The 16611-nt window shown below is 43.5% G+C and overlaps 1 protein-coding gene across 1 annotated transcript in view; it reads right to left on the bottom strand.

The window, feature by feature from the left end:
- The window catches only part of SDF4 (stromal cell derived factor 4), a 93807-nt gene that overhangs the window by 55352 nt on the left and 21844 nt on the right, over nucleotides 1-16611 (bottom strand). Inside the window, exon 3 of the mRNA XM_073602885.1 lies at nucleotides 2429-2565. Coding sequence (XP_073458986.1) covers nucleotides 2429-2565 — 137 coding nt within the window. The remainder of the gene's footprint in view (nucleotides 1-2428; nucleotides 2566-16611) is intronic.

The following is a 16611-nucleotide window of genomic DNA, read 5'->3' on the forward strand; positions in this document are numbered from 1 at the left end:
ATCTTGGTCTCATCAGACCAGAGAATCTTATTTCTCACCATCTTGGAGTCCTTCAGGTGTTTTTTTTTTTTTTTTTTTTAGCAAACTCCATGCGGGCTTTCATGTGTCTTACAGTGAGGAGAGGCTTCCATCGGGCCACTCTGCCATAAAGCCCAGACTGGTGGAGGGCAGCAGTGAAGGTTGACTTTCTACAACTTTCTCCCATCTCCCGACTACATCTCTGGAGCGCAGCCACAGTGATCTTTGGGTTCTTCTTTACCTCTCTCACTAAGACTCTTCTCCCCCGATAGCTCAGTTTGGCCGGACAGCCAGCTCTAGGAAGGGTTCTGGTCGTCCCAAACGTCTTCCATTTAAGGATTATGGAGGCCACTGTGCTCTTAGGAATCTTAAGTGCAGCAAAAATTTTTTTGTAACCTTGGCCAGATCTGTGCCTTGCCACAATTCTGTCTCTGAGCTCTTCAGGCAGTTCCTTTGGCCTCATGATTCTCATTTGCTCTGACATGCACTGTGAGCTGTAAGGTCTTATATAGACAGGTGTGTGGCGTTCCTAATCAAGTCCAATCAGTATAATCAAACACAGCTGGACTCAAATGAAGTTTTTTCATCTCAAGGATGATCAGAAGAAATGGACAGCACCTGAGTTAAATAGAGTGTCACAGCAAAGGGTCTGAATACTTAGGACCATGTGATATTTCAGTTTTTCTTTTTTAATAAATCTGCAAAAATGTCAACAATTCTGTTTTTCTGTCAATATGGGGTGCTGTGTGTACATAAATTAGGGAAAAGAAATGAACTTAAATGATTTTAGCAAATGGCTGCAATATAACAGAGTGAAAAATGTAAGGGGGTCTGAATACTTTCCGTCCCCACTGTATATACGCTATATACTGTATTGCATATTTACTCTCTTAATTGAAAGTTGTATAGATATGCTCATGTCGTTTTCAATTAGTATGCACCGATTCTTTCTTTAATGAATGGGTCGGTGTTTCTCACCATTTCCGATCGTTGGAACGCATCTAATTAGCATTTCCAGACGTCTTTTGTCTCCAATACACACCCGGTGATGAAAATTCCAGTTGTGTATATATACTGCGTGCATGTGTCCACTAACCGCGCCTCCGATGACGACCTATTGGTTGAAATGCATTAGGTGATGCCTTGAAGACACAAGTACGCTATGAGCCGCGGCCACACTATCTTTTTAATTCTCATTTTTTAAACTTCGTTTTGTGAGTTTTTTCGCAAAAATTCATTATTTACCCAAACGAGCTTCACTATGCGCTTCCTTATATCCATTTTTGGGCGCATTTCCTTTATTGGATAACCGAGAGGAGTAGGGCTGGGTTCTGAGCAGAAAACTGTCACCAAGGATGAGCTCAGGCGTGTTTGCAGCTCCACGTGCATGCGCCCACCAGGAAGCTGACACATCGCATCGCTAATCACAGGCAGTGAGACATTTTCTGATCCGCGGCTGCACAGATCGGGAAATGTCTCACTGTCTGTGGTTAGCTCTGCGGAATGTCATCTTCCTGGCAGGCGCGGGCACATGCAGCTGCGAACATGCCTGAGCTCATCCTTACCTATCACTAAACTTTGGAGAGGGAAAACAGTTGCAGTGTCTGCACTGTGGGAGCGCAGTACATGCTGGAGCCTGGAGACATCCATGGCACCTGTGCTTTTTCGCTTATGTTCATCTGCCTTCTGGTAAGAGTATTTTATAGGTGCACTGTGGTGTGATGTGTCACTGCATACACTGAGGCTGGTGTAAGGATCCTGTCTTTTCTACACACCACCTCCCTGGATTCCATTTCCTTCAGGCTTATTTTTTCAAGCGCTGCATATGAACTATTTTTATATCTTTTTTACTCGCATACTGGTGTTGATTTATTGACCTGCAATGCAGACAGACCACTAACACTGAATTTATTGACCTGCAACACAGACTGGCCACTAACACTGAATTTGTACATTTCCACAGCCCAGCTATACAACTTGGCTTGTATGGCAAGTCCTTTGGTTGTCTGTTACAGAACTGAATGCCTAGTACACGCGGGCTGAATATGGGGAGACAATGGTCAGTTCAATAAAATCTGTCCAACACTTGGCCTGTGTGTATGTCAGCCGGTTCGACAGAAGCCCACCGCTTGGCCAGCTTCTGTCGGATAAGCATGCTGACAAAACAGCAGCCGACTGGCTCCCGATCAGCACTCTCAGCCAATGGCAGACAGCGCTGATCGGAGTGTTTTGGCGAGGGGCCGCCCCCCTGTCAAAACACAACAGCTCAGCGTGGGAGTTTGCTGTACTAACGTTGGATCGTTAGTACAGAGGCTCCAACCAGAACTGTCAGTTTTTTTCCTTTAACCCACTGAGTTGAACGAAAAATAGACTATTAGTGTGTACAGGGATTAAGTGAACCATTTCCTACCATCCCCATCCGGATCCACAGCCTGGAAGTGAAGCTTATTCTCCTTCACGGCCTCCTTAAAATGCTCTTCGGTCTTATCCATGATCCATTGCTGCATCTCCTGTGCACTAATTTGGTTATCTTTGTTCACGTCCACTCTTGAAAAGAAGAAGAGAGAAAATAAAGCACACCGGTTTTATCACACATGAAAGATTTATGATGCTTTTATGTGACAGGTGTTGTTTTAAACCAAATACTAAAATCTCATATAGGCTTTCATATTCAATATTTTTAAATCTGTGGCTTCTTTAAAATACCTGGTGGTCCTGCCATGGAGTTCAGACACAGTTATATGCTAATTGTACTCCTGCATTTTCACATGCTCCCAATGAAGATAAAAAGCGGTTGTGTGGATGCAAATTGCACAGACATGGTCTATTGTCACCACCAGGAAATCCACCCTTAAAAAATACTATACAGCCTTCGCTAGAATACATGTAGTCACAGAGTGGCAGGAGATCAGCAGTGCTGATGTTCACCACATTATGAAACTGGTTATGACACATAGAGTTTTAGCAAACTATGTCATTCAGTTAAGGTTCACATGTACTTTAACTGTAAGACACCGAGGCAGTTTTCAGGTGTTTTAGCGCTAAAAATAGCACCTGAAAACTGCCTCTCATGCCTCCCCAGTGTAAAAGTTTGAGTGCTTTCACACTGGGGCGGTGTGCTTGCGGGACTGGAAAAAAAGTCCTGCAAGCAGCATCTTTGGGGCTGTTTGGGAGCTCTGTATACAGCGCTCCTACAGCACCCCTGCCTATTGGAATGAATATAAAGCGATTTGGAAGTGCCGCTACGCGGGCGGTTTTAACCCTTTCTTCGGCCACTAGCGGGGGTTAAAAGCACCCCGCTAGCGCCCGAAAAGTGCCGCTAAAACAACTGACCCGCCGCCCCAGTGTGAAAGTAGCCTAACAGAGAATGTGCTGTCACTCTTGGAAGTTCTGTATGCAAGAAGAGCATGAATCACAAAAGTGATTGGATTTAACCACAAATTCTTTGACCGATAAGACATTTCATCGATTTGTATTTCAACTGGGTAATTAGCTGTTTGACACAAGAAAAAGGTAACCTTTCTGGTATGTCACCAGACCGCCTCAAAAAAAATGCATAAAAACAGGTATTCTACAGGATTTACGGTGCCTTGAAAAAGTATTCATACCCCTCAAAATTTTCCACATTTTGTCATGTTACAACCAAACACGTAAATGTCTTTTATTGGGATTTTATGTAATAGACTGTTGGAAGGCAACATGGTTTAATATCATATTTCTGGAGTTTCTCTTTCTGGTTGATACCAAGTGACTGGAATGTAACAAGTTGAACATCAAAGCTTTGTAGAACAAAAGCTTGGCTCCTGATCAACTGGTGTGATGGAAATCCTTGATTAGCTCTGCAAGCAAGCTTCAAAAAGGACCATGGCTGACAAGATGATTAATGAATGTCCTGCTACAGAAGATCAAATGGCAAGCTAAGAACTGCCCCTGGAGGCCAATACAGCAGGATGGACAGAAACAGAATATATTAAATGGACTACCTCTTGGCAATATCTCATTGGACAGAAGGGTAGTGGGGTGCGGTTATGAGTGAGTCTGAATGAATGTGTAAAAAGTGCACACAGAAGGGAAATCGCCCCTTTTCCACTCTTGGCTCGTGCCTGATGGCTGTCTAAGCCACATGGTTCTCTGTTACCATCCTGAGCCCAGCTGATGGGACCATGTCTAGGGGACAGCCTTGATAAGTATTTTTGATGTTCTTTTTTTATATGCTCTATAGTATTTTCAGGTTTGCATTTTCCTATTTTCTTGGGAAATAAATAAGATGTTGCTTTATTAAGCAGTGTGTTTTTTTCATAGCTAACCTCATATTATTGTGCTATCAACAGTAACATTATCAGAGTTTTAATAGACTAGCTAACTACAGGAATAGACAAATTAATATATATATGGAATGAATCCGTAACCACCCTCAGATATTTATTTTGAGAATTTCAATTGGCACCCCAGATTGTATTTCATAGACCAACACAAAGTGGCACAGAATTGTGAAAAGGAAGGAAAATGATAAATGGATTTCCAAATTTTTTACAAATAAATATCTGAAAAGTGTGGCGTGCATTTGTATTCGGCCCCCTTTACTCTGATACCCCTAACTCAAATCTAGTGGAACCAATTACCTTTAGAAGTCACCTAATTAGTAAATAGAGTCCACCTGTGTGTAATTTAATCTCAGTATAAATACAGCTGTCCTGTGAAGCCCTCATAGGTTAGAGAACCTTAGAGAACTTTAGTGAACAAACAGCATCATGAAGGCCAAGGAACACACCAGACAGGTCAGGGGTAAGGTTGTGGGTCCGTTTAAAGCAGGGTTAGGTTATAAAAAAAAATCCCAAGCTTTGAACATGTCAAGGAGCACTGTTCAATCCATCATCCAAAAATGGTCCACCTAAACTGACAGGCCAGGCAAGGAGAGCATTTATTTAGAGACGCAGCCAAGAGACCCCCTGGTAACTCTGGAGGAGCTGCAGAGATCCACAGCTAAGGTGGGAGAATCTGTCCACAGGACAGCTATTGTTATTAGAAAGCTATTGTTGAAAGCCATAAAAAGTCCTGTTTGCAGTTTGGGAGAAGCCATGTGAGAGACACAAAAAACATGTGGAAGAAGGTGCTCTGGTCAGATAAGTAACTGTAATGTAACTAGGCCGAAATGTAACTGTGGCCTAAAAGCAAAATGCTGTGTGCCGGAAAACTAAACACAATATACTATAGCACCATCTCTGTGCCAATCCCATGGTCATAGGATATAATTAAGCAACTGATTAAAAAAAAAAAATTCCCAGAGGTATAGGAATAAATGTCAATAATAAAAAGACTGGCTAACACCATAGATGCTTGCAAGGCTGCCTTTAGAAGTGGGCTGGGAATCTACAATCTGAATGGCAAGAGGGAAGGGAAAAAAAGCGCCAAGCAGGCATTGTGTAGCACAATTTATTAAAAGATAAAAAATGATATAAACAGCAATGGCACTCATAAGCGGGTGTGGTGGGGGGTAATGAAAGTTCACAGTGGATGGGAATTCCAAGTGTGACCTGGGAGTTATGGTCTTTATCCGTTATAGGAAGAAGGCAAGCTGTATAGAGGGAGCAAGATCAGCCTGAGATCCATCCAAAGAAAGGTGGCCTAGAGCTGCCCTGTATAGCCAGGATGGTCTGTCTGGTGTTTGGATATCTAACCAAAGTATGTATCTCCAGCGGGAGTGTAGAGAGGAGCGGTCAGTCTATGCGCCGTGAGAGCCAATGGTAACGCGTTTCGGAAGCAAGCCACGCTTCCTTCATCAGCCTAGAAAGGTGGTTATACAAAGTATTGACACTGGGGGCTGAATACAAATGCACGCCACACTTTAAATATTAGTAAAAAAAGTTTGAAAACCATTTATTATTTTCCTTCCACGTCACAATTATATGCCACTTTGTGCTGGTCTATCACATAAAATCTCAATAAACAACGTTTTTGGTTGTAACATGACAAAATGTGGAACATTTCAAGGGGTATGAATACTTTTTCAAGGCATTGTATATAGCGCCAACAGTTTACACAGCACTATACAATGTAGGCCCTGCTAATGGAGCTTACAATCTAAAGGGAGGGGGAGGTGGTACAAAAGGTAATAGCTGTGGGGGAGTATCTGATGGAGGTGACTCAAGTACAGTTCTTACCCTGTTTCCCCAAAAATAAGACCTAGCGTGACTGTCAGTGATGGCTGCAATATAAGCCCTACCCCCCAAACAAGCCCTAGTTAAAGTCCTTGTAGGTCTTCTTTTCAGGGTAGGGCTTTTTTTCGGGGAAACAGGGTAGGCCTTATTTGGGGGGTAGGGCTTATATTGCAGCCATCACCAACAATCACGCTAGGTCTTATTTTCGGGGAAACAGGGTAGGTGGAGGTGGGGTAGGCTTCCCTGAATAAATTAATTAGTTTTCAGGGATCGCCTAAAGGCCGACAGGGTAGGTGCTGACCAGACATACTGGGGCAGGGAGTTCCAGAGGATGGTAGAGGTTCTGGGGAAGTCCTGGAGGTGAGCATGGGAAGTGGTGACAAGGCAGCTAGAGAGCAGGAGGTCCTGGGAGGAGCGGAGAGGACTAGTTTTAAATGTAACATTTGGGGGGGGGGGGTGAGGGAGGTGGACCTAAATGCCCAGAGTTCTGCCTTAACACTCTGTGCCAGTACACCAGAGTGCAACTGCACAGTAGTTCACCTGAAAGGACATGCAGAACATTTCTGCTGTAAAAAGTAATATGTGGTGACATTTGGAGAGAAGCGGAACTTCCTACATCCGCACAAAGCCCAATCAGAAAAAAAAGAAGATGATGTGGTTGTGTGGGCACACTTTAAGCAAGGCTTTATTTCCCCAAATCAGATATTCGCTTAGCAGGATGACAAACAGCAACAGGTGACGAAGCTGTTGGGATTTTTTCTATATCTTCAGAATAAAAGAAAAACAAGCATTTTCAGAAGAAAAAAAAAGTTGTTTACACTAAAAAAAGTGAGCTGATATCAGTGACCATCTGACATGTTTGAAGTCAGCTCAGAGGCCAGTAACCAGAGAACCGTGGGCACACTGCGGGGAAATCCGATTCCACATCTCAAAGAAATAAAAGAAAAGTACGGTGTATTTTCAGCTGTTTTTGTAGTGCTCATCTCTAAATAGTATGGACACTTCCACATGTTTCCTTAAAGGAGAAGTAGAGCCAAAGCTCAGTTGGCTGTACTTCTCCTGTGGATCACAGGAATACAGTTCATTCTGCACTCTTGTCATCCATTTTCAGCAGACAGCCGGCTCAAGACTGCTGTCGACTGACGTCAGAGCCAGATCAGGTTTGGGAAAGATCATGACCATATGTCGGGATGTGCCCACGTGCCTGAACTGGCACCCGGCTCAGCCTCTCAGCAAGCTGCTGAGAGCCTGAGCCGGCTGCTCCCTCCACAGCCCAGCGCTCCAGTGAGCGAGGGAGGGATGGGGGGAGAGAGCAGCAGAGAGCCAATGGCAGTCACTAACACTCTGCTTAGGGAGCTCTGGGAACAGAGCAATCGGCAGTGTTTGATCACTTGGTTCTCAGCCTTATGCCCCATACACACGGTCGGACATTGATCGGACATTCCGACAACAAAATCCATGGATTTTTTCCCGACGGATGTTGGCTCAAACTTGTCTTGCATACACACGGTCACACAAAGTTGTCGGGAAATGCAATCGTTCTGAACGCGGTGACGTAAAACACGTACGTTGGGTCTATAAACGGGGCAGTAGCCAATAGCTTTCGTCTCTTAATTTATTCTGAGCATGCGTGGCACTTTGTGAGTCGGATTTGTGTACACACGATCGGAATTTCTGACAACGGATTTTGTTGTTGGAAAATTTTATAGAAAGCTCTCAAACTTTGTGTCTCGGAAATTCCGATGGAAAATGTGTGATGGAGCCTACACACGGTCGGATTTTCCGACAACAAGGTCCTATCACACTTTTTCCGTCGGAAAATCCGACCGTGTGTACAGGGCATTAGAGCCATCAGGGGACAGATGCTGCATCCACCTAGGTATGATTCTCAAATAAAAAAATAATTCCATACTTCTCTTTGAAGCCTACTACATGCTATTTTTTTTTCGTTCAACCCAGTGGACTGAACAAAAAAAAAAATAAACACTGTGGAGCCACTGTACTGACAATCCAATTTTAGTACAGCGATCTCCCCGCTGAGCTATTGTGTTCTGACAGGGGGCGGCCACCCTGCTAGAACACACTGGTCAGCTCTCCATTGGCTGCCTGCACTGACTGGATGCTGATCGGCAGACCTTTTTTGGTCATGTCCCTTCGACAAAAGCCAGACGTTCGTCCGGCTTCTGTCAGACCGGCTGCCATACACATGGGCAGAATGTCATCCGCTTTCTGTTGAGCAAGGCCAACACTGCCTGATATTCGGCCCGTGTGTATGGCCATATATGGAGCATTTTCTTTCCTGCGACCACAGATTGCAGGAAAGAAAATCACTTGATTCCTTAATCCAGTGTTTCTCAACTCACGTTCTGAAGGAGCCCCAACAGGTCATGTTTTCAGGCTTTTCATTATTTTGCACAGGTGATTTGATCAGTTGCACTGCCTTAGTAATTACCACAGTCGTTTCAGCTAGGGGAAATCCTGAAAACATGACCTGTTGGGAGTGCCTTGAGGACTGGAGTTGAGAAAAACTGCCCTAAACAACAAAGACAGTGTTGATGGGGAAATCCCTCTCATGGAGCCATCCACGTTGGGGGAAAACAGCAATTACTGCTAGCAGCTATAATAGTCACTAGCAATAATTGCATTTAAAATATGAAAGGCTGGTTGAACCCAAGTTATTCGATCAACATGGGTACATTAAGCCTGCCCATACATGGTTCGAATCTCGGCCAGTTCCTGCTGAACAAGCCGAGATTCGAACCGTTTATGGCCTGCCTAAGGCAGCACATAGTGGGTTGAACAGAAAAAAAATAAAATACAAAACATGACTCGACTCCCCCGATTAACACACTCGATGGGGGAATCCTCCCACTATGCCTTTGTATTCTGGCAGCGGAGAGACATTTGTGCCGCCAGAATACACTGATCAGCGCTGCTGACTATAGCTGCAGTGCTGATCAAGCAGCAAAAATCCAACAGGGCGGTAGTACATAAGTCAATCTATTGATCAACCTCCCTGCCCATAAATGGATCGAAATTTGTCTGGTCCCTGCTAAACCAGCTGCAATTCAATCTGTGTATGGCCAGCATAAAAAGGAAAAAAAAAAAAAAAAAAAAGTCAAATGGCCAGTAACACTGAAAAGGGATCTGTGATAAGTATCTGTTCTCAATAGTCAAACTGCAATCACTCTACGATGACTGGCGGCTGATGTTTGTAAACATTCCATCACTTTAAAACAAATTAAAAGCAAAAACAAACTAAAAATTCTAGGAAGTAAAAACCACAAAGTAAACAAACATAATCTCTTTGTGAAATCACACTGAAATCACACTTGAAATGCAGATAAAATACACAAACTAAAAAAAACCCAAGTAAACATTGGAGTGTAAAAACCACAATTCATTTCACACTTAATGCGATAAGTGTAGGAAACCACACCTAGCATGCATGCCCCCCTCTTTTCTTACACACAGCAGCCCCCACAGACACGGTGAGGAAACCCAATATGAGAAAGTGAAGATGACACCCACCTAAAATGTCTGAGGTTTCTGCTTTTGAGCACACTTTGTGTTTACAAACCAGACACTTTCTTCCCTCTATTGTCCACTAACAAGCTGGTCAAATGACGCAAACAGCGAGCAAAAAGGAAAAGGCTTGTTCAGATGTGCAGCAGCCCTTGCTACCCCTCTGAAAAGCAATTTGTAGTGAGTCACTTTCTAGAGGGTGATTGACAGGCAGCTGAGCGGAAATAGGTCACCTGTTTAAACCCTTAAAAAGGCTGAACCACCATGCCAAAACCATGTGCATTGCATGCAGCTGTAAGGCGGTTGCAGTGCAGCCCCTATTACTTTGATTGGGTCAAGTTCAGTGGCGATGCTGCCTGCCAAACATGACAGGGAGTTCAATTGTATGCTGTAACATGTGTACATCCCTGAACGGCGGTATGCTTTTACTACTCCCGGGTACCAATGTGAATGAGCCTAAAGGCTAGCCATACATGTATAGGATTTCTTCCAACAAGGGAAATTTAAAGCCGGCCCTACATGGATGGAAATTCAACCACTTCAGCAAGAACTTTGTGACTTTCAATCCATGTATGGACACGGAAGCTGTACAGAAGAGGAGCTACTAACTGACTTCTGTACAACCGCCCTGTACGATTTTCCCCACTTGATCAGCGCTGTAGGCTATAGCCTGCAACACTGATCGGGGAAGTCTTTCCACTAGCAGAATACAATGGCTGAGCGGGGAGGATTCCTCCATCCACATCATCTATGGGCTGCATAAAAGATTTCTAAACACTATGGATGGAGACTTCTCCCCCGCTTCGTAAACTGCATGGACACAGGAGTCCCCCCTGGATGGAGCAATCTCCTCTGCTAGCTATTTATTAAGGGTGGACTCAGGCGTGTTCGCAGCTCCACATGCCTGAACCCGCCAAGAAGCTTACACTGCGCAGCGCTAATCACAGGCAGTGAGACATTTCCTGATTTGTGCAGCCGCGGATCGGGAAATGTCTCACTGCCTGTGATTAGCGCTGCGCAGTGTAAGCTTCCCGGTGGGCTCGGGCATGTAGAACTGTGAAAATGCCTGAGCCCATCCTTACTATTTAGTATGGCCATATAAATTAGCTGTGAGGACAGGCATAATCACCATATTAACGTACTCCTGTTAGACCTTTGTATCCAGGGACTTATGTTGGCCATAGACGGTTCGAATCTGCTGATCCGGCCGAGATTCCATCCATGTATGGGCAGGTTGAATATACCCAAGTTTACATGGGATTATCGCTAGCAGCTGTTATAGTCACTAGCAATAATCATGGTCTTCTCCTGGCGGCGACGGCTTCCCCCACCAGGAGAACACAATGGCTCAGCGGGAGGGATTCCCCCATCAAATTCTTTTGTTTCTGTCATATTTGTAATACTAACCACTTGCCGCCAAGTTACGTATCTGGTACGTCATATGACTTCAAGTGGTTGTACCAGGGCGATGCCTGCAGCTGCAGGCATCACCCCTGTACCGTTCTTTTAGAGCAGACGGTCAGCTTTCTTGTAATAACAACCGGAGTGGCTAACCAGCCACTCGGTTATCACAAGCAGTGGAAGGGACTCTCCCCCCCCGCCTTCTGTGGCTCGCTTGGGCTCTCCTGTCCCACCGGGAGACCCGAAGAAAGCCGGAATTGGCTGTGATAAGGCCGTCGCTATGGTAAAATTAACATCATTTGTCGCTGTTGTGAGAGCGGTGGTTAATAAAGAACTTTGGACTGACTTATGCATGGATTTCTCAATTTAGGTGACTCTTTATATTGTTCAAGAGGAAATGAAGTCATAGCATTGAGCCTTTAATTGATATTTAAATTATTGCACACTGCTCATGTTAATGCTTGTTCTAGGTCGCCCATATTATTGGCCTTTGTGGAGGCCTTTCCTTTTGTCTTGTTAATGTTCTCCAGATTGTTTTTTTGGTGTGCTATGACTGTATATTGTTTACTACGTGCACAGTACCTGTGTCCAACTTTTTTTTATAAATGCAAAAAATTTCAATAAAAACTGTTGCTGAAAATATATTGGTCAAGGGGGAAAAAAAAAAAAAAAAAAAGGGGGGGGGGGGGGGGGGGGTATCATTTCCCATATTTTCCATTTTTCACACTAAATACAAACCACTGCAATTCAGTTCAGCAAAAATCACCTAGCTCAGCAAAGTCTGCAAACACTGTAACAGAGATCTTTAAGTGCGTGGGCATATATTCTGCACCTCTCAGAGCCACAAGGTTCAGTCAGGTTTCAGGTTATCAAGCTGTTTCAATCAGACAGGTTTAGTTTCTTGTAAAAGTACGTGAAGAGGCATTGCTTCCAACAGGAAGAGCCAATGAGCACTCTCTTACCGAAGACGTGGGCCCCAATTTCTCAGAATCAGGTATCAGCTCTACAGCAATAGTGAGCAGCCAAATGTGATCACTTATTTTGCAGAGATAGGGGATTTACCCAATACCCTTCACACATCATCATCCTGCCATGCAGATATAGTATAAAGCAAAGCTGCAGCCAAACTGCTGACTACAAAGGTTAACCGTTTTGCTTACCAAATATTTCTAATTCTGCTCAACCAGTTTCGTAAAGAAAGACCAATAAAGCAGGTAGGCCGTGTCCGCTTAGTCAAATTAAATGCAGAAGTTATGTTTGAGTGGGCCATGGAATTTAGAAACGGTCAAGCCCATGGATTTTCATAGCATGGTGCTTTTTTTTTTTTTAAAACAAACAATAAGGAAAACTTCCATAGGAGAGCTGTGGCCCATCTCTTCCAGCCTTATGCTATCCGATTGACCCATGAAGCCACCAGCTACGGGAGCCATTGGCTCCTGCAGCTTTTAATTAAAGTGATTGTAAAGTCTCATTTTTTTTTGACCCGAGAAGAGACAGATTGAAGCTTCTCTGTGCAACTCCACTGCACAGAGCAATAAAATAAACCTGTTTAAAAAAAAAAAGTCATTTACAAATCACTTTAACCACCGGAAGGTTTTACCTCCCTCATGACCAGGCCATTTTTGCTATTCAGCAATGCGCTACTTTATCTGGCAGTTGCTCGGTCATTTAACACTGAACACAAATTAAATTTATATCAGTTTTTTTCCCATAGAGCTTTCTTTTGGTGGTATTTGATCACCTCTGGGTTTTCATTATTTTCCCTACATAAACGAAAAAAAAACAGAAAATTTAGAAAAAAAAAAAAAAAAAGTTTCCTAGTTTCTGTTATAAAATTTTGCAAACAAATAATCTTTCTTCATAAATTTAGGCCATAGGGCACTTTTACACTGGTTTGCTTCAAAACTGCCAGTAAAACACCTATGCAATAGTGGAGCTTTTTGCGGTGCATTTTTTAAAAGAACATGTGACTCAAAACCTGCACAAAAATTGTTTAGCAGGGGATATTTAGAATTTTTTTTTTTTTTTGCGGTTCACATTCATTTCAATGGGGAGTAGCATTTATGTGTTGTCTTTCTTTTTTTGTTTTTTTAACTCCCCAAACATTCTTCAAAAATGCTGTAGGCAGGATTTTTTACACCGCAAAGTGAAGCGCACCACCCTAGTGCGAACGTATTCATAGATTTTAAAAGGAAACATTTTTCTAGCTTTTCATGCACTTTTTTTAATGCAAAAGTGCTTGAAAAACGCCACACTGTGAAAGCAGCCATAATATACTCTGCCACATGTCTGTGGTAAGAATAACCCAAATCAGTTTATATATTTTAGCTGAAAGTTAGAGTCTACAAACTATGGTATATATATTTGAAAATTGATGTACTGACCTCATTTCTTGAGGTCCTAAAATGCCAGGACTGTACAAATATCCCGCAAATTACCCCTTTTTAGAAAGCAGACAGTCCAAGTATTAAGAGGCATGGCAAGTGTTTTGAAGTTGTAATTTTGCCAAATTTTTTGGAAAATTAAGAAATTAACCACATCCGGACCGGCACACGACGATATACGTGGGCACTTTGAAAAGGGATATCGTTGTTATGGCAGTGTCTAGCTGCCATAACCTTAGTATCCTCTTCAGTAAACGGTCTGGTTTCAGATAAAAGTGGTCTCAGAGGAGACTTCGCCACAAGATCACTTTTATCGGCGGTGGGAGAGGGCCCCCCCATCCTGCTGCTCTCCAATGCCCTCCACCGCTTAACGGAGCTGCAGGCAGCGCAGAGGCAATCGGATCCTTCTCCCTGTTAGGTATGGAGATGAGTGAGGGGAAGATGGCCCGGCAAAATGTTTTGTTTTTTTTGTTTTTTTTATTGCATTTTAGTGTAAATAGGAGATCTGAGGTCTTTTTGACCCCAGATCTCATGTTTAGGAGGTCCTATCATGCTTTTTTTCTATTACAAGGGATGTTGCGGCAGTGATCAGGGATACTGACTGAGAAGACAGCATGTTAAGTGAATTTTTTGCAAAAATGTTAACTTTAGTCCTGTGTGTTTTTGTGGGGGGGGGCGCCTCAAGGACTTTCATTCAGGACAGCCTGCTTACTATCGTGATCTATGATTGGCTACAGTTAATCACATGGTATAGGGTGCTGTAATTGGCCCAGGTACCATGTGATAGCTGTGGGCCCATCACAGCATCCCAATAGTAAGCAAAACAGTCATGAATGGAAGCCATTCATACATTGTGACAAACCATAGCGATCACATGACACCCCGTGATCTGCTGTGTCCTGCCGCTGCTTGCAGTAAAAGTACTGTGAGTGGGTCCAGCCCTGCTGCCGGCAGCCTGTGAAAATCTGTTGCAGGCTAAAATACGCAGCTTCTGGATGCTATATTTTGTGTGCCAAGCATATGTCCTTGAATGCATATAAATGTGTACCACTGAGTACAGCATGCAGCCGTCGCATAATTCAGCCTGTCACAGATTTATACAGGCTGCTGGCAGCTATGGACCCTACACCTATGCACATGGACTAAATCTTAGTACACATGGGCCGAATGTCAGACGGCATCGGTCGGTTCAATAGATACCGTCCGACATTTGGTCCATGTGTGTTGCAGCCAGCCGGCTTTTATGGATGGGGCATAACCAAAAAAGGTCTGCCGATCGGCTCCTGATCAGCGATCTCAGCCAATAGTTGAGAGCGCCGACCCGTCTGTTCTGGCACAGTTGAGGGGGGATAGGGGCGGGGTCGTCCCCTGTCAAAACACGATAGCACAGCAGGGGAGATCGCTGTACTAACAGCGCATGGTTAGTACAGCTAGTCTTAAAGCATCAGTGTTAGAGCTGCACGATTAATCGTTTAAAAAAAAAAATCCCAATTTCGATTCAACCCCTCTCACCATACCATCTTAATCTGGCATTTCTACGATTCGATGTAACAAGTGCAGAGGCAGTTTAACCACTTAAACTTTTGCTAGAAAATTACTTAGAAGCCCCAAACATACTATATATATATATATATATATATATATATATATATATATATATATATATATATATATATATATATACATACATATACATACACATACATACACATACACAGTGGGGATGGAAAGTATTCAGACCCCCTTAAATTTTTCACTCTTTGTTATATTGCAGCCATTTGCTAAAATGATTTAAGTTCATTTTTTTTTCCCTTATTAATGTACACACAGCACCCCATATTAACAGAAAAACACAGAATTGTTGACATTTTTGCAGATTTATTAAAAAAGAAAAACTGAAATATCACATAGACCTAAGTATTCGGACCCTTTGCTCAGTATTTAGTAGAAGCACCCTTTTGATCTAATACAGCAATGAGTCTTTTTGGGAAAGATGCAACAAGTTTTTTACACCTGGATTTGGGGATCCTCTGCCATTCCTCCTTGCAGATCCTCTCCAGTTCTGTCAGGTTGGATGGTAAACGTTGGTGGACAGCCATTTTTAGGTCTTCCAGAGATGCTCAATTGGGTTTAAGTCAGGGCTCTGGCTGGGCCATTCAAGAACAGTCACGGAGTTGTTGTGAAGCCACTCCTTCATTACTTTAGCTGTGTGCTTAGGGTCATTATCTTGTTGGAAGGTAAACCTTCGGCCCAGTCTGAGGTCCTGAGAACTCTGGAGAAGGTTTTCATCCAGGATATCCCTTTACTTGGCCACATTCATCTTTCCCTCGATTTCAACCAGTCATCCTGTCACTGCAGCTGAAAAACACCCCCGCAGCATGATGTTGCCACCACCATGCTTCACTGTTGGGACTGTATTGGACGGTGATGAGCAGTGCCTGGTTTTCTCCACACATACTGCTTAGAATTAAGGCCAAAAAGTTCTAGCTCGGTCTCATCAGACCAGAGAATCTTATTTCTCACCATCTTGGAGTCCTTCGGGTGATTTTTAGCAAACTCCATGCAGGCTTTTATGTGTCTTGCACTGAGGAGAGGTTTCCGTCGGGCCACTCTGCCATAAAGCCCAGACTGGTGGAGGGCTGCAGTGATGGTTGACTTTCTACAACTTTCTCCCATCTCCCGACTGCATCTCTGGAGCTCAGCCACAGTGATCTTTGGGTTCTTCTTTACCTCTCTCACCAAGGCTTTTCTCCCCCGATAGCTCAGTTTGGCCGGACGGCCAGCTCTAGGAAGGGTTCTGGTCGTCCCAAACGTCTTCCATTTAAGGATTATGGAGGCCACTGTGCTCTTAGGAACCTTAAGTGCAGTAGAAATTTTTTTTATAACCTTGGCCAGATCTGTGCCTTGCCACAATTCTGTCTGAGCTCTTCAGGCAGTTCATTTAACCTCATGATTCTCATTTGCTCTGACATGCAATGTGAGCTGTAAGGTCTTATATAGACAGGTATGTGGCTTTCCTAATCAAGTCCAATCAGTATAATCAAACACAGCTGGACTCAAATGAAGGTGTAGAATCATCTCAAGCATGATCAGAAGAAATGGACAGCACCCGAGTTAAATATATG

The sequence above is a fragment of the Aquarana catesbeiana genome, linkage group LG10 (assembly GCF_042186555.1).
Source record: "Aquarana catesbeiana isolate 2022-GZ linkage group LG10, ASM4218655v1, whole genome shotgun sequence".
Lineage (NCBI taxonomy): Eukaryota > Metazoa > Chordata > Amphibia > Anura > Ranidae > Aquarana > Aquarana catesbeiana.